Source organism: Herpailurus yagouaroundi, unplaced genomic scaffold (genome assembly GCF_014898765.1).
Source record: "Herpailurus yagouaroundi ecotype Mexico unplaced genomic scaffold, PumYag 163, whole genome shotgun sequence".
Classification (NCBI taxonomy): domain Eukaryota; kingdom Metazoa; phylum Chordata; class Mammalia; order Carnivora; family Felidae; genus Herpailurus; species Herpailurus yagouaroundi.
This window is the reverse complement of record NW_024412404.1, coordinates 53761733-53783491: the sequence shown is the minus strand read 5'-3', so window position 1 is coordinate 53783491 and position 21759 is coordinate 53761733. Positions and strand designations below refer to the sequence as shown.

Genomic DNA, 21759 nt, shown 5'->3' with positions numbered 1-21759 from the left:
CACCACCTTTGGAGTCTCCCCTCTGTAACCCACCAGCCTCTAGATTCCATGAGGACAGAGACTTGGTCTGTCTTGTTCACCATGGTGTCCCCAGTACATTACTTTACAGGTCTTTGCTCAGTAAATAGGTGTTGAGTGAATGAGTGGATTTTACATATAATAAATGCCTAATAAATACTTAAAATGTTTTGGAGTTGAGTGAATAATGAATACACTAGGCTGGCTAGAGCAAAGGATTGTTTTCAGTAATAAAGAGACATCAGGATAGAAAAGCAGCATGGGCAGGATGGAAATGGTGTTGTAGGAAGTTAGCTGGCAGCAATGGGTAAGCTTGGTGTTAGTTGTACAGAAAGCAGGAGACACAGGTAGAAAATGATGCAGATGTGAGGGCCTAAAGCCCACTGATAGCACTGGCAAGAGGTGGATGACAGAGTTAATAGGAAGAAGGATGGGAATCATGGTGAGTGACTGGATGTGGGATTGGGGGACCAAAGATTATGCCTTTGAGGATGGCTCCTAGAGTTCTGTTACAGTTGATAGAAATGGGGTGGATGAGTGAGTGATGTGGTTTTGATGGAAGGAATAGGATGCATCTGGTTTTAGATGTGTGGAGCTTGTGGAGCATTGGTATCGCAGAGAGAAGGGAAGACTGACGATATGAAGATCACCCATCCACATGGTACTTAAAGTTGAAATAAGGATAGATGAATCTTCTGGAGGGAAAAGGGAAAACTCCTATAGAAGCAAGGACCTAAATATTGGGGAAGAAATATATTTAGGACATAGGAGGAGGATAAGGTGCTCTAAGAGGCAGTGAGCCAAAAAAGAAAAAAAAAAAAAGCTTAGAAAAAAAAAAACAATCTAAATCATGGAGTTTAAGACAGAGAGTTTTTGGAATGTGTCAGATGTGCATGTGTACATAGGCATAAGAATAAATTCTGAAAGAATATACATTGGCATATTAAGTGTATTGTCTTTGGGTAATGGGATCATTGGGAATGTTAATTTTCTTTATTAGTAGTATCTGATTTTTCTAAAATGAATGTACTACTTGTATAACTTTGAAAATTTACATTAAGATATTTGAAGGAATAACATTAAGTCAAATTAAAGACTGAAATTAAAGGAGAATGAAAGACTGAAAAGATATTAGGGAGTCAGTTGTTCCTTTATAGAATCTTGCCATCCTCTTAAAAATAAAACTACACGTAGGCTAAATAAATAGCCCAAACTACCATCCCTGTTAACTTCTGTCATTCACTCAATCAATAAATATTTATTGAATGCCTACCATGTGGCAGAGACTAGACACTAGGAAAACAGCAGTGAACAAAATAGGTAACATTTCTTCCCTTCACGGCACTTAAGTTCTCGTGGGCCTTGATCCTAGCACTTACATCCTGCTGAGCCATCAGGACAATAAACTGCATTAAGAGACGTGAAAGCATTTTGAAAAGTTGGTATGCTAGGCGTTTATTAACATTCTATTAGTGTTGACAGATCCAGAGTAAATAAAATGACTATTCATGAATATTCCAATTTTCTGATTTTTTATAGATGTTAGAAGTACTGGGGTTTTAGCTGTAAACTACATTCACGTGTATGCGCATTGTATACATACTTATCACATTCCTTGTTTTAGTACCTTGGTAACCATATTTCCATTTCATATTGAGACTAAATGTCCAAGGGCACTCAGAGAACATCAGAGCTTGAAAGGCATTGAGTGCAGCTAACTCTAAGGGTAAAAACAGGGGAGTTGAAAGGAGGAAAAGAAGGGGAGGAAAGGGAAAGGAAAGACTCAGGAGATAAGGAAAATTCTGGAAGATATCCAGGGACAGAGGGTAGGACTATACCCTCTTCCTTTAGAGAGAGGACACCGCCATGACTATTGACATCCCACAGATGGGGTGCCCGCAGTGGATGGGTGTGGTAGGGGACAAGGGACATTTGGGAATTAGAAGACAGATTGGAGTCCCAGCTGTCCCCAAGATCTAGACCTCATCAATAAAATGAGTGGCTGGTCTAGATCAGTGTTGCCTAAACTTTTTGAGTATGAAGACTCCTTTTTAACAACCAAAAAAATGGAAGAAACAACCCCCCCCCCCCCCATGTAACAGTGGTTATATACAGTGACTATGAATTCAATAGTATGTCTGGAGCATATGTGTTTCATTCACGTAACCTCCATACATGTGACAAAGAATACATTTATAGGCAAGCTGCTCTCCAGGTCGGGCATGTGTCTGGTGCATATTTGGAATCGTGAGCTCTTTGCCTATAGTATGGGGGCTTCTCGGGGACCTTGACTGAGAGCCATTGAGTCAGGTCTCTTCATCTTAGACGTCTCCTATTTTGTAGCTTTGATTCGAGATAAAATATCAGGGCATACCAGTCTAGTCCTATCTGCTAAATGAAGACCCTTCATGGAGGAGATTAATCATGCTTCAGTCTGCATTTGAAAAAGAATTTCTAAGCTATGTCAGACATTTCCTAAATGAATGAGGATAAAGAAAAACATTTGTTCATTTCCCCCTAATCCTTTCTAACACCTTTCTATAAATTGGAACTTGTTTGCCATGACTTTCATGTTCAGAAGTGATTATTTAGGTGTTATTTTGGGGTTGCTATCAAGTCCTGTTAATTCTTGCCTGCATTTGCCATCTGTGTTGAATATCATTTTTCATAGGGAACTAATGAACATGATTGCAGGTGTCTTTAATCTTTAGAATCCTAGAAACTGGAGAGAGAATAGATGGAAATGTTGCCTTTTCCCCATCTAAAGATGGGAGTGATAATGTTACCCCTCCTGGCCCAGTTGTCAGGAATGAGGGTTGCCAAGCTAATTGCAATATAAATAGCTGTAAATTAAATGCGAAGGAATAAAAGTAGGAATGATTAGACTAATAATAAAATGTTTTTGTAATTTGATTTTTTTCACTACCAATGTCTCCTGGCAATAGTCATTACCTCTGGGCTAGTAATAGCAACAAAAACCCGGGCAGCAACTACCATTGATGGAGAACTTTTATATGCCTGAGGTTTTCCTTACATCATCCCATTGAATTCTGCAAAACAACCACAAGAGTAAGGGGTTGGCCCAAGGTGATACAGTAAGCAAATAGTGGAGATGGAATTTGAACCAGCTGACCCCAGTGCCCATGCATTTCCTGCTGCGCTCTGCTGCCTCTCAAATCTAGAACTCTCGGTAGTTAGATTCCACAGTCTCATGTCAGCGATTGTTAGGCTCTTGGCCATCCTTTCTGGATAAGCCAGTTGAGCTGCTCACATTGAGGGCATGGAGAAAGGAGCCTGGGAAAATGGTGTTAATCTCTTGATCACTGGCTCTCAGTCTGAGCTGCATGTTAGAATCATGTGGGGATTCTACCAAATTCAGGTAACATCTGAACACTGTTAGAATCTAAGCCCCTTGAAGAAGAGGGGTATCTATTCCCTGCTGCAGTATTAAAAAACACTGATGCCTAGGCCCTACCCCAGACTTATTAAATTAGAATCTCCAGGGGTGGGGCCCACACAGAGGAATTTTTTTTTTATATGGGATATTAATGTGCAGCTAAGGTTGAGAACCTCTGCCCTAAAATATTTCTTCAGGGATCATGTTAGAAAGAGAATGGGTAAAGCTTCACCCAGGGAAAATTGGATAGTGGATACAGCCAAGAAGGCCTAGAAGTGTTGGGCCTTGGAACCAGACCACACGGGTCAGAGCCTGGTTCTTCTAGTTTCCAGCTGTGTGTCCTTGTACAAGATACTTAACCTCTCTGAGCCCATTTCCTCATCAACTAATATTTTCAATATCATAGGATTGCTATGAGATTAAATTGGAAAATCCACGGAGCCTTCTTCCCACCATGCCCAATACATAGCAAATGATGTCATTATTGCCAAAGAAATTAAGGAGAAGGAAAATAACATTTTTAGCAGTTTTACTATATTTGTCTGAAAACCTTTATTTGACTTTGTACAGGAATTCAGGTGGAATTGAATTAAATGATAAGGGGAACCCCCCTCTTAAAACAATATTAATGACATTTTGAGATAATCAGACCTCCTGGTAATCTATCACTTTTGTTTTAACCTTTACCATTTGTGCAAAATTATAGAGTTGATGTGTTATTTCTCTCTTGTTCCCCAAATAAAGCAGAAAGCTGGAGCCACGGTTGCAATGTGAGTGTTCAAAGCTGGCATCCTGTCAAAGACTGTATTAGATTTAGCCTTCCGGTCATTTGTTCAGAGGGCTTTGACACTGAAGACCAAAAGATACTGTTGGAGATGTTATTGCTGGCAGTTTAATTGGTATTTTTCAGGATATAGACACACAATTTCTATATAGGAAGAATTAAATTGGAAGTAGGGCAATTATCCAGTGAGTTTAGACAGTAAAAAGAAAGAGGAAAAATGAGGCAAAAGAAACTCTTCAAGTAAGCTATTTTGCCATTTTAAAGTAGATACTTTTTTAACTTTGTAGAAATAGAGACAACTTAAGAGTATTTCTGTGACGTAATTAAGGGGCTAATAAAGCAAAATGAATACATATAAAATATTCTACAAAGTCCAGGTTTTCTAATTTGTACTTCTTCTCTTAATGTAAAAGTAGCAACATAAATATAGTAATTGCATTTACTTTGAATGAAGAAAATGTTAAGCATCTTTCCCACATAGGGGGCAGCAAAGAAGAAAGAGGAGAAATCCCAGTTAAGAGGACCAGTTAGATGTTTTATCTAGTTACGTCTGAAAATGTTTTCTCTGTAACTGCTGCAAACATTGATCTGGTCTGTTTCCCAGCCTCTGAGAGTCGTGTGTCCACCTATTTTGTTATTGCGCTTGAATGAGAGCCAGTAAATTGTTTGACTTTTGTAATTAAACTTAAGAACTTGATTGAAGGGGATTTTAGCTTCCCTGAAAATGTACTTTAAGTTAATCTGCTTAAGAGGAATTATCTATTTCTTATTAGCAAAATCAAAACACTCTATGCCTTTATAACTGATGATTTCTACTGGCCCGGTCATGAATCTCATGGTAAAGTTAAGTTGTCAAATATTATTTGGGGGATTTAAAAAATTCAGTTGTCAAAAATTTAGGACTTGATTCTTGACATCTTTTTATTGGCAAAATGAAGGGTCATTGGTGGTGTTTGCTCTTTTTCTAACTTGATTTACTTTTTGTTGTTTGTTTCATTTAAGACATTTGAAACTTTGTGTTCCTTGACTATTTTTAAAAATTGTAGTCATAGATGCAGATGAGAATGTTTTCTTTCGGGGGAGTAAATTTGGAGAGGAAGTTCCCAGGCGTTTTTAGCAAATAAAATCATCTTAGGCAAATTTCTCAGTACGATTTGATTTAATTGCATCTTTTTTACATATGACAATCATTTATAAGTATCATTGGAGCCCTACACAGTTCCAGAATTATTTAAGGTGACATTTGTGAATGAATCTCTAATGCCAATCTAACGTGTTAGATTAAATTTCTATACAATTAAAAAATACACAGAATTGTATGTTAGCAAGGAATAAGGGGTCCTGCTTTTAATTAAATACCATTATTATATTTTGTGTTTGGGCATCGAAAATCTTAGGTAGATATTGTAGAAATAAGAGCAGTAATGGTCAGAATTCGCTTCTCAGAAGAATAGTGTTTCCATTAATACTTAAGGAGAGATCTGGTCAGGATGAAAGACTAAAATGTTATTTCTGAAATGGAAATACTTTTAAAATGTTTTTAATGATGCCTGTCTTCTGCTTGGGCTACAGTCAGCATAACCACATTTAAATGCTGTAGTTTGGAGAGAGGAAGGGAAAGGAAAGTAGGAGAGAATTTAAGACAGTCGTGTTCAGACAGGAATAAAGAATGACCGGTATTAAGATGGTTTTGTGTGACAGCACTTTCACTTGAAATAAATGGTTGAGGCAAACTGAGGTGGGAAGAGAAGTATCTGGGGGCCTGCCCTGGTCTCCACTTCTTTTTGTGTGCACAGAGATACAGCCAAGTGTAGCCACATGGGTGACCGAGGGTCCACCCTCTGCCGCTGCCCTTTCGGGAACTGGCCAGACTCCTTAAAGGAGCTGAGCAGCCCTTGTTCAACAGCTGCTGTTAGACTGTTGTAAAAATTGGAGTTGGTTTGTGAACAACCAGGTGATTTAAAATATCCCCGAGCCATCCTAGGTAACCTTCTTCCCCAAAGTTCATGGCCAAATATTTGCACTCATGATAATTACACAAATATTGCCTTGGAATCTTTATGGGAATTTGAAAAGAGAGGAGACCATGTAACAAACTCGTGAGGCGGGGCATTTTATAGCAAAGAGTGTCTCAGTTAACCTCAGTTAGGTATCTGTGCCTTCTAAAGAATTTTTCTCCTTCTGCAGTATTAAAAGTAAAGTTCCTGTAAAATTATTCTATGCCCACACTTGTTGGAATGTTTATTAACGTGCGTATCTGACCTAAACTTTGGTTTCCTAATCATTAAATGCTTTCTTTTTTCTTGCTAGCCAAGCTGACAGTATATAAGGGGAAAGTAAGGCCTGTGTGCTGATTTTAAGAATACAAAATCAAAGACTGTCTTTTACAGGGCAAGAATCAAAGACTATGTTTTGTAGAGTAAGAACAAAAACAACTTTTAAAGTATGATATTTGAAATAACTAAAATGTGTGTTTATCAATTTAAATGCTTTAGAATAGATGTTGTCCCGTGTATGGTTATTTATTACTTTATTGAAAATCTAGGCATTGTGAATTCTTAACTAAGACCACTGGGAAAAAAATCTGTTCAGTTAATATGTATTTTTGTACATTTCTTATAAACCTATTGTTGGAAAACAGTTGTCTTTTTTTGAGATAATTATAAATCTGCAAAAGCAGGAAATGTAATCAAAATGAAGAGTTCAAAATTTCAAGATCTTTTTAATTTGTATTTGCGATAGACTTTATTTCCAAGTATTATTTGTTATATGAGAATAGAAGGAATCACCAACTGTTTTTTTTTTTAACTAAAAATAATCATTTTTACCTTCCCTTGTATGTATTGTCTACATTTGATTTGAACTCACAAGGGGCATGCCTTGAACCTTTCATATTCTTTCCAAGCCCTAGTGCTAAGAAACACACACACACCCTTGTATCCTCTAGGGTGAAGGCTTAACTGCCACATCAGGACCACCAGCTCCTGTGATTATGGCATTTATGAGCAACTCACCTTGCTCTCCAAATTTGGACTTCAGGAGATACACCTCATGCCAGCCTAGCTCCTCTAGTTTTCACAAGATATGCAGGTAAACATGTAGGGTTTTTAATGGTCGGCATCTTCCAACTAGTCCTTTGGGTCGGGCATACTTGTTGACTACTCAAGTGCATCTTGCTCGGTTGGATATTTTAAAATAAGCTGAACTCTGGAAGGGGGCTGTGATCCCGTGTCACACAAAGTGGAGAGAGAAACAGGATGGTAACACTTCTTTGGCTACTGAGTGCTTTCTGACTTTTGAGAGAAAGGAAACTTTGCAGTATGCAATTCTAAGAAAATTGTAAGAAACAAAGTAGAACCGCGGGGGAGGGGAGTGAAGCCTGTGCTTGCTTTAGCTTCTGTGTTGTCCGACTCCCTCACAAATGCTGCAGCTGCAATGTTGATTGAGAAGGAGCCCGTGCATTCTGCCGAGGGATGAAATACTAAAATCTTTTTCTTCCCTTGGTGAGTGGTTCTATCTTAATTCAGAAGCTATAAAGCAAATTTTAAATTGGTATTATTTTCTAACTGGGAAGTAAGTACAACTTGTATCTGGAGTACAAACATTGCAACAGGTACTATTGCCCATGAGCTTGATGTTAACTTTTTGCGTGAGTGTAAAGGATCTTAACAGTTCTCTGCGTTAAGTGGATATATGTCAGTAGCAAACGTAAACGCGAAATAAAGGGCTCAGGTTGAAATGTCTGTGGCAATGTACAAATCTGATTATGAAGAATGTCAACGATTACCCTAGAGAACAATCACAGTTTAGCCCGGGATATAAGTCTCATCGCTCTGTGTACATTTCATCACTTAGTTGTGCACAGGCACAGGAAATGATGCATTTTAAAATGCATTCTTTTATTTTTAAACACCTGCCCAACATCTTGACAAATCCTTTTTAGTCTGAGGCTCAAACGTATGTAACCCAAGGTTAATTTCTACCTTGTGAAGTCAGGGGGTTTCAAATGTACTGCAAAGATCCACATGAGCAATAAAATGTGAATCCCCGTTTCGTTATCTCTGAACTTTGGAATTCTATTCAGACCTCTTGCATCATGTGCAAGTATATGAGAGGGGAGGATACAAAAGTGAAACCAGTCCTGTGGCTGTTGTCAGATTTGACGTTCGTCTCACGGAAGATGGATGTGCTTGCTTGACTTGCTTTTCTCTTCTTCACATGTTCTTTTCCCCCCTCCAGAAATGTGGAGAATACTCTGGGGGTTCATGTGGAGGACACCGGCCACCACCTTCCCATAACCCCCACCACGAGGGCCACCTTCCCTGCATTCCTGCTTCCTGAGCCATCTTTTGCAAGGGGGTTTGGGACTCTAGCCCCACAGTCCAGGCTCTCCTAGTCGTGGCTGCAGGGACTTCACTCACCCTGCCCTTACTCTGTCTTGACCGCCTGTCCCATAGGCAAAGCTGTTAGAAATAACCACGTGGTCATATTTGCTGCTTATTTGTTTCCATTACAGGAATCATCATTATAGATAAGAAAATCATAGAGCCAGCAAAACTTTTGGGCCATTTAGTTCCATGCCTTCATTTTACACACACACACACACACACACACACACACACACACACACACACACACAAATAGAAAAAAACTAGTTGTTGGTAAAAGCCAGTCAACATAATTCTTCTATTCAGGAATCAGTTTATTTAATGGGTAAATTTTTTTTATTTGTTTCATTATGGATAAAGGAAAGATAGAGTAAAAGATAAAAGCTACTTCTATTATGTGCAGTATATTTTGGTATCATGTGTGTAATTGCCCCAACTGAATATCAGACATATTCTGACAATATTAAAAGATGTAAAAATCTAAAATCCCAAATTCCTAAATTCCAAGAAGAAAGTGCTTCACTATTTACAGTAATGGAACTTGTAGCCTGATCTTTGAGGGGGTTAGCTGTAAAAATTCTGCAGCTTTCTTCAGATGTATAATTTTAAATGTCCTTTTTTTTTTTTTGTAGCTGCCTTCTCTGTACTCGAGTTTGTCAAGTAAGCAGGCAGATGTTTTTGCCTTTTTATAAAGTACAGTAATAAGCATGTCTACTGCCCTTACTTCATCAGCTTCAAAACCTATTCACGGCTCATCTGGTTGGAAGATGATTCACCTGAAGCTTTGTTCCCGAATTAGTAATGCGGCAGCATCTCATTTAGCAAGTGGTGCTTCCCACCACTTAGGGCGAAGAAAGTTTCTCTCTCTCATTCAGATACGGACTCAGGCTTTCACCTGTCAGAGAAAATGAAACCGTCACTAACCACTGTTTATTTTGCTGGCAGGTTCATGCCTACGACAAAGCGATTTTTCTCCAGGTGAATTACTCCCCACATTGGTGTGGCAGTGACTAATAAAGTATTTATCAAAACTCAGGCGTGTGGTCCCCATTCCCACAGTGTGTCACTGCTGCCGCCAAGTGACAGATCCGAAAAAAAATCAGCAAATCTTAGACAATTAGAGCATCGATCCCACTTAGCAAAACCAAGGCCCCCAGTCCCTCCTCGACAAAGATACCTTCTTAGGTGATGGGAATGAAGATGCTCTCCTAAATCACACTTGACCCACGTAGCCTTGCCTCCGAATTCGGGGCTCTGAGAAAAGAATGGCACAGGGATTGAGAAAACAGTGGCTGTCCCTGAACGTACTCTAATTCTAGGGTCCAGGGAGTTTTTAGTTCAGCTTGGTCAGTTATCCCTAGTTGCACACTAAATCATACTGTGATAAAGGAAGGAGAAGTCTCTGTCTTAAAACTCAATTAGACACACCAAGAACTCGCAACTCTGGCAACCCAAGAGTGCTTGGTGACATATGCAAAGACCCTTCTCTTGAGCAACCTCATTCTTGAACTGGGCTAAGAGCTTTTCAATTGCTGTGACATTTTCAGCCAAGGAAGGAGTAGTTGCTGCGGAGCAATGTTTTACAGGCAATTACTTTATATTATCAACGGAGCAATTCCCTGTCCAGAAAGGAACCAAAGCGATCAAGTTAAATCATTAAAGAGAGAAAGAGCAAGTGGGGAGAAAGGATTCATCTCATTAGCAGGTGCCGGTGCCGCAGGCTCCAAGGCGCACAATGTCACTGGCCCTTTAAGACAATGGCTGCGCTCCCTCCGCCACCCCCTCCCCTGGAGCTGTTGACGGGTCTAAACCTCCCTAGCAGCCCATTGTGGCCACAGTAGGAGGCACCTGCAGAAAATGTGCCAAAACCAGGCAGGGAGCAAGAGCTTTTCAATAAGCTCCCCAGCTGGAGAGGAGAAGCAACACTAAACAAGCGGGCGCAGACCAGGCATGTGATGGGAAAAGGGGTCAAAACCAGACACCTCCTATCGGCTTTCTGAGCTTTCTGAGCACCGTTCCCTTCAATTTGCTGACATCTTCTAGCTGGCTTTTCTCTATTTGCTTAATATGCTGAGGTATTTAGCTTAAAAGCACTAAATACTCCATCACGATGAGCTGTTCTCTCCCTTTCCCATTTACTGTTATTAAGGACGTTTTCCAGTATTTTCTCTCTCTTTCTGCCCCAAACTCAGATTGTTTGCTTTTGCTTCTCTCTCTCATGGCGACTTGCAGGCATTCTCCACCACATGCTGCCCGCTTGATTTTACTCATTTTTAATTCAGGGACAAGCAAAGCTCCCCCAAATCCAGGAGCTGGGCTGCCTCCGTAAAGCACACCTTCCAGCTGCTATAAGCACGTGTCTGGAAGCTGCACTGCATTTCGACACAGTAAACATTTATTGTGCATCTACTGTATACCTGTCACTGTCCTCAGGGCTTCTGGAAATCCAGAGGTAGACAAATGAGCTTCCCCGTTCGTACTGCCTAGGATCCAGCAGAGAAGCTAAAGAGCTAATATGACCATGGGTTTTAAGAATTTGCTTTGCACCCATGCACTTTTCTTTGTAATTCTTAAAGCCCTTTGGAGAAGAAGCAGGAGTGGAGGTGGGGAGACAGGAGGGGCGGCGGGGGGGGGGGGTACAGAGAGGGACCTGGGATGTGCCAGTGGTGTAGTGGCTTTGTCCAGCCTGCCTTGAGAAGCAAGAGGACAGATTCTCAGTTTCATCTCTCCAAGCTGAGAACCTGGCATAGTGCCTCAGTTTTGGCCGTCTAATTAATCTGGCACTCCGTATCTTTATTTACACGGTGCTTCCCAGTTCTCATGATATTTCCATCTCTTGTTTTTCTCATCTGAAGTAGGAAGGCATTATCTCTGTCTTACAGATAAAAACATCTGAGACTCGGGCAAAGCACCTTACCAGGGCCACCCAAAGAGTAGGTGGTAAGTGCAAAGGCCCTGGGGGAACCTGGCTCCTCCGCTGCCCACCTGTGCCTTGGCCTCCCTTCTGCTCTGGGCAGCCTCTTCCAGCTGTCAGCCGGCACAAACACACGCTTCGAGAGCAGCGCGGAAATGGATAAGGTGACATTTTCACAGTGAAGTTTTCCCCCCTCCTGCAGATGGAGAATGTTGGCGTGTACAGATTCTGTGGGTGTGCAGCAAAGAGCAAAGTCAAGTGTGATTCAAGGTGGGAAATACCAGCTTCAGGTAGGAAACGAACTCATCTGCGTAAGTACCGAACTGGCGTCGGAAGTAGTTACCCCTGGAATTTCGTTTGTCTAGAGACAGACTGGGTACATTTAAAGCTGGTACAGCTAGATTGAAGCACGCGTAAGATACTTGCTAAACCACTGCAGAGCGGCTGCTTGTTCAGAGTGCCGACGAGTGGTAAGAGGTACGAGAGAAAGTATTTCAGAAGCACCCTCGACTCAGGAAATGAAATTGCTTTCGCACGGGATGGGCGACAGCCGACATCCGTACTCACAAGCCGAGCTCACGGAGCAGGACCTGGCTGGGCACACACCTGTCCCCTCCCTGCCCTGCTGGCTCTGGGGCCTTGTGTGTGTTCAGGCCTCTACCAAGGCAGGAAGAGATGTCTCTGGATCCTTCGGGCTTGTTTATGCTTTAACGTCTCTCCTCACAGAGGACTGGTCCTCTTCTTCCATTTTCCCTGGTGCCTCCCTCCAATTCTGGAGGAAACAAGTGGGCTATTCATGTAAAAAGAGAAAGAGTGAGCGGGGGGGGGGGGGGGAGATGCCACCGACAAACTCCATTGAAAACCAGTGGCTGTTCATTTACATTCACACTTTTAAAAAATGTTAACTAATGATGTTAAATGGTTTGCCAAAGGTCCTGGCAGGTCAGTTGTAGAAGTGTCATTTCTGCCTAATTAGGGCTCTTGTGGCTGCCCGGGGCCTCCCAGTGCAACTGGTGACAAGCCGAGAGCTGACAGCTTCAATTGGTGCCAATAGGAAGGTTGGACCGGTCATGTTTTCCAACTCAGCCAGGTGTTTGCTGAATGGGGGAGGGGGCCTGGGGAGATCTGAGCCCTTCCACGATCTGTCTTCTTTCACTGCTGCCTGGCAAGTCCTCTCCCTTTGCCTGTCTTGTCTTGTGTCAAGGTCAAGAATGGGCTTTGCTAAATCAGCAATTTGGGTTATCTCTGGGAGGTCATTAGCAGCCCTCGGCCCAGACATTTCAAGTGGTCTCAGGACCCAGATGCTAGATTTTTTTCTCCCTGAAATCAGAGAGTAAGAAGAGGAAAGTTTTAGGTTAAAGAAAAAAAAAAAAAAGTAGGAAGAAAACAAAAGAGACCAAAAAAGACTCCGAAAACTCTGCCTAGCTAACAGTGTTAAACTTCTGAAGACATTTCATAATAATAAAACTGCCTGAAGACAAAACAGCTAAAGCATCCTGATCAATGCTTTAAATATTTCAAAGAAGGGAAGACAGTAACGAAAAAGAAATCCTCTAATGTGCAATTGGATATAGAGTACCTGTCACATAGTAGGTGTTCAATAAATAACTTATTGCTCATTTGATTTTTCAGGGGAGAAATTTTTGTCTGAGAAACAAAGCAATTGATGGAGATCTTGCTATTTTTCACACTTACTTTTTAAAAAATATTTAACTTTTTTATTTATTTTTGAGAGAAAGAGACAAGAGAGCCTGAGTAGGCGAGGGACAGGGAGAGAGGGAGACAGAGTCTGAAGCAGACTCCAGGCTCTGAGCTGTCAGCACGCAGCCCGACGTGGGGCTCAAACCCACAAACTAGGAGATCATGACCTGAGCTGCAGTCGGACGCTTAACCGACTGAGCCACCCTGGTACCCCTTTCACACTTACTGTAATTGTTCCTGCAGTGCTCTTTGAGTTTCCTAGTTGACCCAAAATACATGCTAAGTTGGAGTGCCACATGAGAGGTTGATAGGATTATTATATATATGTATATATTTTTTTTTACTTTTTTTTTTTTTTTGACAACTTAAGCAAACAACCCCTGGTGCTCAGGGGCTCCAGGCTGCAGCAACCACAGCCCAAAGAGGCACTCAGATAGTGCATCTGAGTCCAGAATTTGGACTTGACCCACTGGCAGGTCCTGTGGGGATGACGGCACTGCCTGTTTGTGCCTGAATTGGATATACCTGCACTCGAGCACACGATGCACCGAGCCTGTTTACTGGTCTGAAGGGAATGGCAGGATTACTGCATTGGGGGGGGGGGGGGGTGTCAATGCTTGTGAAATCAAAGGGAAAAAGGGTATTGCAAGAAGCAATGTTTGTTTTCGGAAAATCTTAAGACCAGACCCTTCGATGTCAGTTTGGGGGGTGGGGGCGGTGGCGTCTAAAGCGATGGAGGTATCTGCTGACTGGCAGTTTTCAGCTCTCTTTCCCGCCTGCTGCCTCTGTTTGCTCTAATACGGAGCAATGGAAAATGGGGCCAGAAAGAAGACTGTCCCTGGCTGCTGATTTTATCAATGGCGTCGCATGAAGATTAAACGAGACGGCATATGTAAGCCACGCTTAGGACAATACCTGGCACGTATCAGGTGCCCACTCACACCTGAGCAGAAGGAATTCTCTTTTCTCCTGTGCTGAGTCCTTCATGGTCGGAAACCACGCGCTGTTCTGCAGTGTCATGTTATTTTCTCTGTACCCAGAGCATGTTTGAACAAAGAGAATTCGGAGACTCGACTAATAGGCTGATCTCATGAATGATAACGTGAGCAAATGAATCGAGACACATTTAAACAGTTTAGTTGCCTGTCTCCAAATTTTCCCTCCAGGACCTCCTTTGTCACTAAATGCCCTTAAGAGGTCCACTTTGCATTTTCGTCCACCCCTTTTGTGTCACGGCACGTGTCCTTCTTCTTCTTCTGTGACCTTCTTGGTTCACTCCTACTGCTTTTTTCCCGGGGATATGATTTTCCTTCTAGTTCCAGTACTAACCCCGATCACGGCTCTGCCTCCCACATCCGCCTCCGTCTCTCAGATCTGATCCGCCGCATGTGATCGCTGTCTGCGTACTTGGAGGGTGAATGATTTACTGTCTGGCTCTTACGGGTGCTAAGAAGGGGCCACTGAAGACCCTCCTTGTGGTTAGGAAGATGAGTATGTAAAAATCATTCTGTAAGGGGCGCCTGGGTGGCACAGTCCATTAAGCATTTGACTTTGGCTCAGGTCATGATCTTGCGGTCCGTGGGTTCAAGTCCCATGTTGGGCTCTGTGCTGCCAGCTCAGAGCCTGGAGCCTGCTTCAGATCCTGTGTCTCCCTCTCTCTCTGCCCCTCCCCTGCTTGTACTCCGTCTCTCTCTCTCTCTCATTCTCAAAAATAAGTAAACATTAACAAAACAAAAATGAAAATCGTTCTGTAAGACATTAGTGGTAAAGAAAACCTTCTGCAGCAATGAAACCAGCATGTAAAAGTAAGCCAATTATTTACTAAAACTGAAACAAAACAACAAGAAGGTTTTGAAGACTCGTGAACAGAGGAAAGAACACGTGAATGACAAGAAGTCTTCTGTTTTGTGGCATTAATGTAGTCTGGTGGTATTTGTGATAACTGGTCCTCACAACGGTGACCTGAGGAAGGTGAAATCATGTTCAGTTGGATAGTACCTAAACCTTTCTGAAAGCAAGTCTGATCTTGTCATCCCATTGTTTGAAGCTCTCTGGTGGCCTTTTAGATCTGACTGTGGCTTCTTTTTGACCTTGAACCCTTACTCTGCTGTGCTGATCTGCTGGCAGTTCTCAGGATATGCCAGGATGTTTCATGCCTCAGGGCCTTTGAACAAACTGTTTCATATCCCCGGAATTCCTTCTGTCCCTGTTGTTCTCCTGACAAACACCTGTTCCTTATGCCACCTCTTCCCCGAAGCTCCTCCTGACACCCCCAAGTTACACAGACCTTTCTTTCTTTTGTGCCCCTCGACACAAAAGCACCCTTTTCTCAATAAGAATAATAATTGTAACAGTAGAAGTTCCCTTTTATCGAATGCCTTCTGTGTGCCAATGTAAGCGCTTTCACTGGTGATATCGTTAATTTCTCACTGCTCCATGAAGAAGGTGCTGGTGTTGATGTTCATGTTATTGATGAGGACCCTGGGGCTCAGACTGCCTGTTGAAGGTCACAGAGCTTGACAGTGGTAGAGCGGGACCCTCGCCCAGCCAGCACGATGCATGCACACATATGAACCATCCTTGATCTAAAACCACCAAGCCACACTGCCTCCCATTCTAAGTGGCCACCATGCCGGTGTGTGGGTTCAGTTTATCTTCCCTCTAGATGGCGAGCTGCTGGAGGTCGGTTTCACTCTTCTGTGACTCGGTGTCTAGTGTCTTGTGTCGACCAGCGCATGGCAAAGACTCTAAATGTGGGTTGAATTTAATGGAATTGAATTGCACTACATATTTGTGTGTGTGTGTGTGTGTGTGTTTACACACATATTCTCTCTCCCTGCCTCTCTTATTCTCTTTATATGTGTCTTTTATATACGTATATGCATGTACACTATACATATTCCATATGCATACGTATATAGTTATATACACAAGATACACATATGTCTATGTAGGTATGTATACATAAATGAATGTAGTATATATAAATGAGGTATATATACATATATATATGTATATAAAGAGATTAAGAGGCAGGGAGAGAGAGAACCAGTCACAGTTGGAAGGAATATACATGCATTATAGCCTCTCTGACTTTGGATAGTGAGTTTTTATAGCCTGTGTTAACCCACTTTGTAGCATGGGTGAGACAGCGTGTACGTGGACGAGGACCCTCCTAAAGACAGACCTTGAAGCTCTCCAGGTTCTGCCCCCGCTGTCATATTACGTTTAAGCCAGATGGTTATCAGAGGAGGAGATGTCTAGGTAGAAGAACATTTTTGAGTTTTTTCAATATGCGTTGTCTCAGGTGTAGAGACGAGTCCTACTTTGTCCAAACACTTTTCTTCATCATTCAGCCTTCTTGAGTCTGGCGAGCATGGGTCTCATTCTCTGCCACAGGTGACCACTGTGCCTCCTGTAAGGTGCTCTGTGTTATGCAGAGGGACAAGAATGACTAATAACCCAGCACAGAGAATAGCCTTAGCACAAAACCAAAAACTCTATTAGATCTAAGAGGCACCTGTGGGATCTGGAAAGTTGGGTGAAGGTTCAGGAATAGCCAGTTCAAGGGCAAAAACCTCTCTCCTGGATCCTGTGCTCATGCTATGGCTTGCTTCTAGAGGGGAAAAAGTAAATGTGTTGTTTGTATACAAGTGCCCATTTCTCACATTTATTTTTACCCCACATGAGCATGAAATCCCAGTCTTAAAATCAGATTCTAAAACGTTATAAGCTGTCAGGTTCTTATTGATTTCTAATTTTTTTTTTTCAACGTTTATTTATTTTTGGGACAGAGAGAGACAGAGCATGAACGGGGGAGGGGCAGAGAGAGAGGGAGATACAGAATCGGAAACAGGCTCCAGGCTCTGAGCCATCAGCCCAGAGCCCGACGCGGGGCTCGAACTCACGGACCGCGAGATCGTGACCTGGCTGAAGTCGGACGCCTAACCGACTGCGCCACCCAGGCGCCCCAAGTTCTTATTGATTTCTAAAGCAATCCACTGGCCCTGGGTGATCCCTCCCTGCTGTCCTCTGACCCTCCTTCTGCCACTGACCAGTCATGCCCTTTGCTTCTCTCTCTGTTCCTCTGCTCTGTTTCTGGAACCCTTCCTCTTGGCCTTGCCAGACCCTACCCATCCTCTGAGAACCACTTAGGTCCATGAGGATGAGACCCTTTCCTGCTTTGCTGTGGCATTAATGGTCTGTGACCTTTCTGACTGAGAAGCATGGAGTGATGGCATTAAAACCTTAATATGAACTTATCTGGGCAGGCTGAGAATCTGTGTGCTGCTCTTTAAGGAAGGAGTTCTGGGCTGAAGACCACGGAGGGTCAGGAAGGGTGGTGGCCCGTGGATGCTGACCTTGGCCAGGATCAGCGGTGGCCAGCAGCGTTCGTAACGCCTATCTACAAAAAGCAGGAGGGAGCAGTCATTCTGTAATTCATATTTAGAAGGCTTCCTGAGAGGGGCACCTGGGGGGCTCAGTTGGTTGCGCAACTGGCTCATGATTGTGGCTCAGGTCGTGACCTCAGGGTTCCTTGGTTCGAGCCCCACATTGCGGAGCCTGCTTGGGATTCTCTCTCTCCCTCTGTCTCTACCCCTCTCCCCCTCCCTCAAAATACATAAATAAACATTAAAAAAAAAAAAAAAAAGCTTCCTGAGAGAGCCCTGTTTTCCACTTAGAGCTCCCAGGTCATTTGGCCAAGATTTTCTGCCCCTTGGAAGTCTCCAGAAAAAATCCCCAAAGTTGGAAATGGGCTTTCCTTTTCAAAATGCGCATCCATAAATTCGCTTCGCAGCTCTTCATTTGATCTCCTTTTACTTCTCGAACTTCCTGCCTTATTCCAAGACGGACTCTGAGACCTACGCACAATCAGGTAACACGAGTGGTATCTTTGAGAAACAGGACTGGACGGAAAACGGGGCAGACTCGCAGGTGAGTTCGCAGATGTGTTGCGTGAGGTCTGCGGCATTTTCGGAGAGAGGCCACGCGCGTCTCTCGGCCTCCGCAGTGTGGGACGAAGGCGCCCGCTCCACGGGCCGGGGGAAGCGGTGGGCAGAGGCGGCTCCCCCCCTGCGGCTGCGCTGCGCCCCGGGTTTGGAGCCGGCTGGGGAACGTGGGCCGGGCTTTCCGGGGCCCTGTTTGCTTGAGCCAAGAAGTCCTCTCCCAGGAGAGCCCAAGACAGTCCCTGGTGAAGCTTCGTTCGGAGGCGAGGGAACAGTCCGTCCCTCGTTTGCCCGGGGCTGCCAGGGGAGGGGGGGGGGTGGGCTTGAGCAAATGGGGACAGAAAGCTCCCATCCCCCACCCTTGCCCCGCCCCCACAGTGCTGGCGGTAGTTTCAGTTTCAGGCAGCGGCTGCGGTGCCAGCAGTGTCCCACCCCCGAGGTGCTGATTGGGCCGCAGTTCCAGTGATGCGTGGCGGCAGCGGCAGCAGAGGCGGTGAGCCCGGCGCTGGCAGTGTCGGTGGCACTTGCACGGTGGCAGTGGCACCAGCACTGGCGGTGGCGGTGGCACCAGCATCGGCAGCGCCTGTACCAGCGGGACGCGGCACCGCGTCTTCGAAGTGGACACGTGGACACAGCCGCATCGCAGCAGCCCCGGGACCCCGTCAGCTTCCGCATGTCCCTGGGGGACAGGTGGCCGGAAGTGGCCAGGGTGGGCTCTGCCCAAGGTGGCTCTGTGGGTGACGGAAGCCTGGGCCACCAGAGACTGTGGGGAGGCTCAGCCGAGAAGGTACTGGAGGTTCCCCTAGAGGCAGGGTGTCCAGTGGCCGGTAGGAGTCAGACCCCGTTTTTAGCCTTGAGAGTGAGCCAAGAAGAGATGAGCGACCTCACATTTAGAGCTTTGTAAGATAAGAACCAACCGGCTGGTAAAGAGAAGCTTAATTCTTCCTGGTGTGGGCAGTTGAGCACACAGCCATTCATTCATTCCCTCATTCGTTCAGTTTTTCATTGAGCAAACATCAGTGGGACCTTCACTAGAGTCTGAAGTCAGATTAGTGGCATCTGAATCTGGCTCTGCATTTGCTAGCCTGTGATCCTGACAGAATTGGGTGATTTCTCTAAACCCCAGTTTCCCTGTCTCTAATATGAAATGTAAATAATATTAAGTATCTACCACATTGGGTTTTAGGAGAATCCGATGTATATGGAATGTGCTCCAGTAAGTATGAGCCATGAGCTATGATTAAACAACGTGGAATGTACAAAGATTCACATAATCCCGTAGTAATTAAAACAGTGTGTGTCCATATAATGAAACACTACACGGCCAGTGTCCAGAAGGATATACAGTTGATCCTGGAACCACCTGGGTTTGAACTGTGCAGGTCCACTGATATGCAGATTTCTTTTTGATATGTATAGTACAGTACTGTAAATGTATTTTCCCTTCCTTGTGATTTTCTTAATGACATTTTCTGTAGCTTATTTTATTGTAAGAATATAGTCTATAATACATACAGCATAAAAAACGTGTGTTAATTAGCTTTTTATATTATTGCTAAGGCTCCCCAGTCAGTAGTAGCCTTTTAGTAGTTAAGTTCTGGAAGAGTCAAAATTTGTACGGGGATTTTCCAGTGTGCAGGGCGTCAGCACCTCTAACTCCTGTGTTGTTCAAGGGTCAACTGTACTGTGTTAACCGTGGCCATCACTTGGTAGGGAGATCACGGGTGATTTGATTTACTTACTTTTCTTATCTGCCTTTTAGAATTTTCCTGGAGTATATGAACTATTCATGAGATTTTAAAGTAGAAGGGAGAGAAATCTCGTCTGACCATCTCTTTGGTGCTTACACCTGCTCCGTGACACTTTTGTCCACTATATGCTCGAACAGTTCCAAGAGGAGCAAGGTGCAAGGGCACTCAGGGCAGCTCATTGCGTCTGTTGGCAGCTCTGATTCCAGAAATTTCCTCCTTATGCTGTCTGCTTGTATTTTCTAACAGTTAGGGCTCATTCATCTATTCATTCAACCAGTACTTATTTTTTTTAATTTTATTTATTTATTTAAAAAACTTTTTTTTAACGTTTATTTATTTTTGAGACAGAGAGAGACAGAGCATGAATGGGGGAGGGTCAGAGAGAGGGAGACACAGAATCCGAAACAGGCTCCAGGCTCTGAGCTGTCAGCACAGAGCCCGACGCAGGGCTCGAACTCATGGACCGCGAGATCATGACCTGAGCCGAAGTCTGCCGCTTAACCAACTGAGCCACCCAGGCACCCCCAACCAGTACTTACTAACTACCTCCTATATGCCAGGCACTGTGGCAAGTTCCAGGGAGACAGTAGTGCATGGAAGCCAACAGAGTCCCTTCATGGAGCTAGTAATTTAGTGAGGTCCTCAGACTATATAGCCCAATGACTAAATAAATATGTCATTACAAATGAAGAATCTTTGAAATGCTCTGAATCTAGGAGAGCACACGGCAAAGATCCGGGGGGGGGGGGGGCATCTTGATGGGGACCCCGGGGGCTAAAATGTAAGCGGGACCATGAATGGTGTGTGGGAGTTATGGGGGTATAGGCAGGGGGGGAACAGTCCAAAAGGAGGAGCAGAATCTGCTTCTGGGCCACATGGTCATTTCATTGGCTTTCCATGTGTGAGCCTTTCAAATATTTGAAAATGGCTTCTTCCCCAGAGTCTTTCTGTTTTACTTCTACTCTCTTCAGCTTTTCCTCCTAGGATGTGACTTTATAGCCTATTGTCATTCTGAGACCCAGTTTTTGGTGCCCCGTCTTCTTATAACTGTTTTTGAGCTCTAATTCACATACCATGCCTTTCACTCATATAAAGTGTGTAATCCTGTGACTCAGTGTATCACAGAGTTGTGAACTCACAAACTGTGAGATCATAACCTGCGCTGAAATCAAAAGTTGGATGCTTAACCGAGCCACCCAGGAGCCCCTGATTCTAGCCCAATGTTGCTAAGGTTTGTCCATGTTGTAGCCTGTGTTAGTACTCACTTCTTTTCATTGCTGAATAATATGCTAGGGTGTGGATATATCACATTTTGTTTATTCGTTAGTCCACTGATGGACATTGGGGTTGTTTTCACTCACTGGCTATTATGAATAATAATTACAAGTTGTGCAGATGCATGTTTTCACTTCTCTGAAGTATACACTTAGGAACTACTGGGTCATTTGGTAACTCTGTGTTTCACTTTTTGAGGACCTGCCAGACTGTTTTCCAAAGCCATTGCCCCATTTTATGTTCCCACCAGCAGCATATGAGGTTCCAGATTTCTCCACATCCTCACCAACACTTGTTATTATGTGTGTTTTTAAAGTTTTTATTCAAATTCTAGTTCACATACAGTGTAATGTTAGTTTCAGGTGTGCAAGGTAGTGATTCAGCACTTCCATACCACACCTGGTGCTCATCACAAGCCCCCTCCTTAATCCCTGTCCTCTATTTCACCCGTCCCCCCACCCACCTCACCCACCTCCCCTCCGGTAACAGCCAGTTTGTTCTCTATTGTTAAGAGTCTGTTTCTTGGTTTGCCTGTCTCTCTCTCTCTCTCTCTCTCTCTCTCTCTCTCTCTCTCTCTCTCTCTCT

At 43.7% G+C, this 21759-nt stretch overlaps 1 protein-coding gene and 1 long non-coding RNA gene across 2 annotated transcripts in view; one reads left to right on the top strand and one right to left on the bottom strand.

Annotated features, from left to right (window-relative positions):
- LOC121037276 (uncharacterized) overlaps positions 1 to 21759 on the top strand; it is a 61170-nt gene that overhangs the window by 2061 nt on the left and 37350 nt on the right. Inside the window, exon 2 of the long non-coding RNA XR_005793683.1 lies at positions 11704 to 11791. This is a non-coding gene — a long non-coding RNA (uncharacterized LOC121037276). The remainder of the gene's footprint in view (positions 1 to 11703; positions 11792 to 21759) is intronic.
- On the bottom strand, positions 15686 to 19352 carry LOC121037274 (uncharacterized). The gene is made up of 2 exons (XM_040486581.1): positions 18073 to 19352; positions 15686 to 16818 (listed from the first exon to the last, which is right to left on the bottom strand). Exon 1 carries the CDS (start codon positions 18720 to 18722, stop codon positions 18075 to 18077), a length of 648 nt encoding a protein of 215 aa, XP_040342515.1. The 5' UTR covers positions 18723 to 19352; the 3' UTR covers positions 15686 to 16818; positions 18073 to 18074.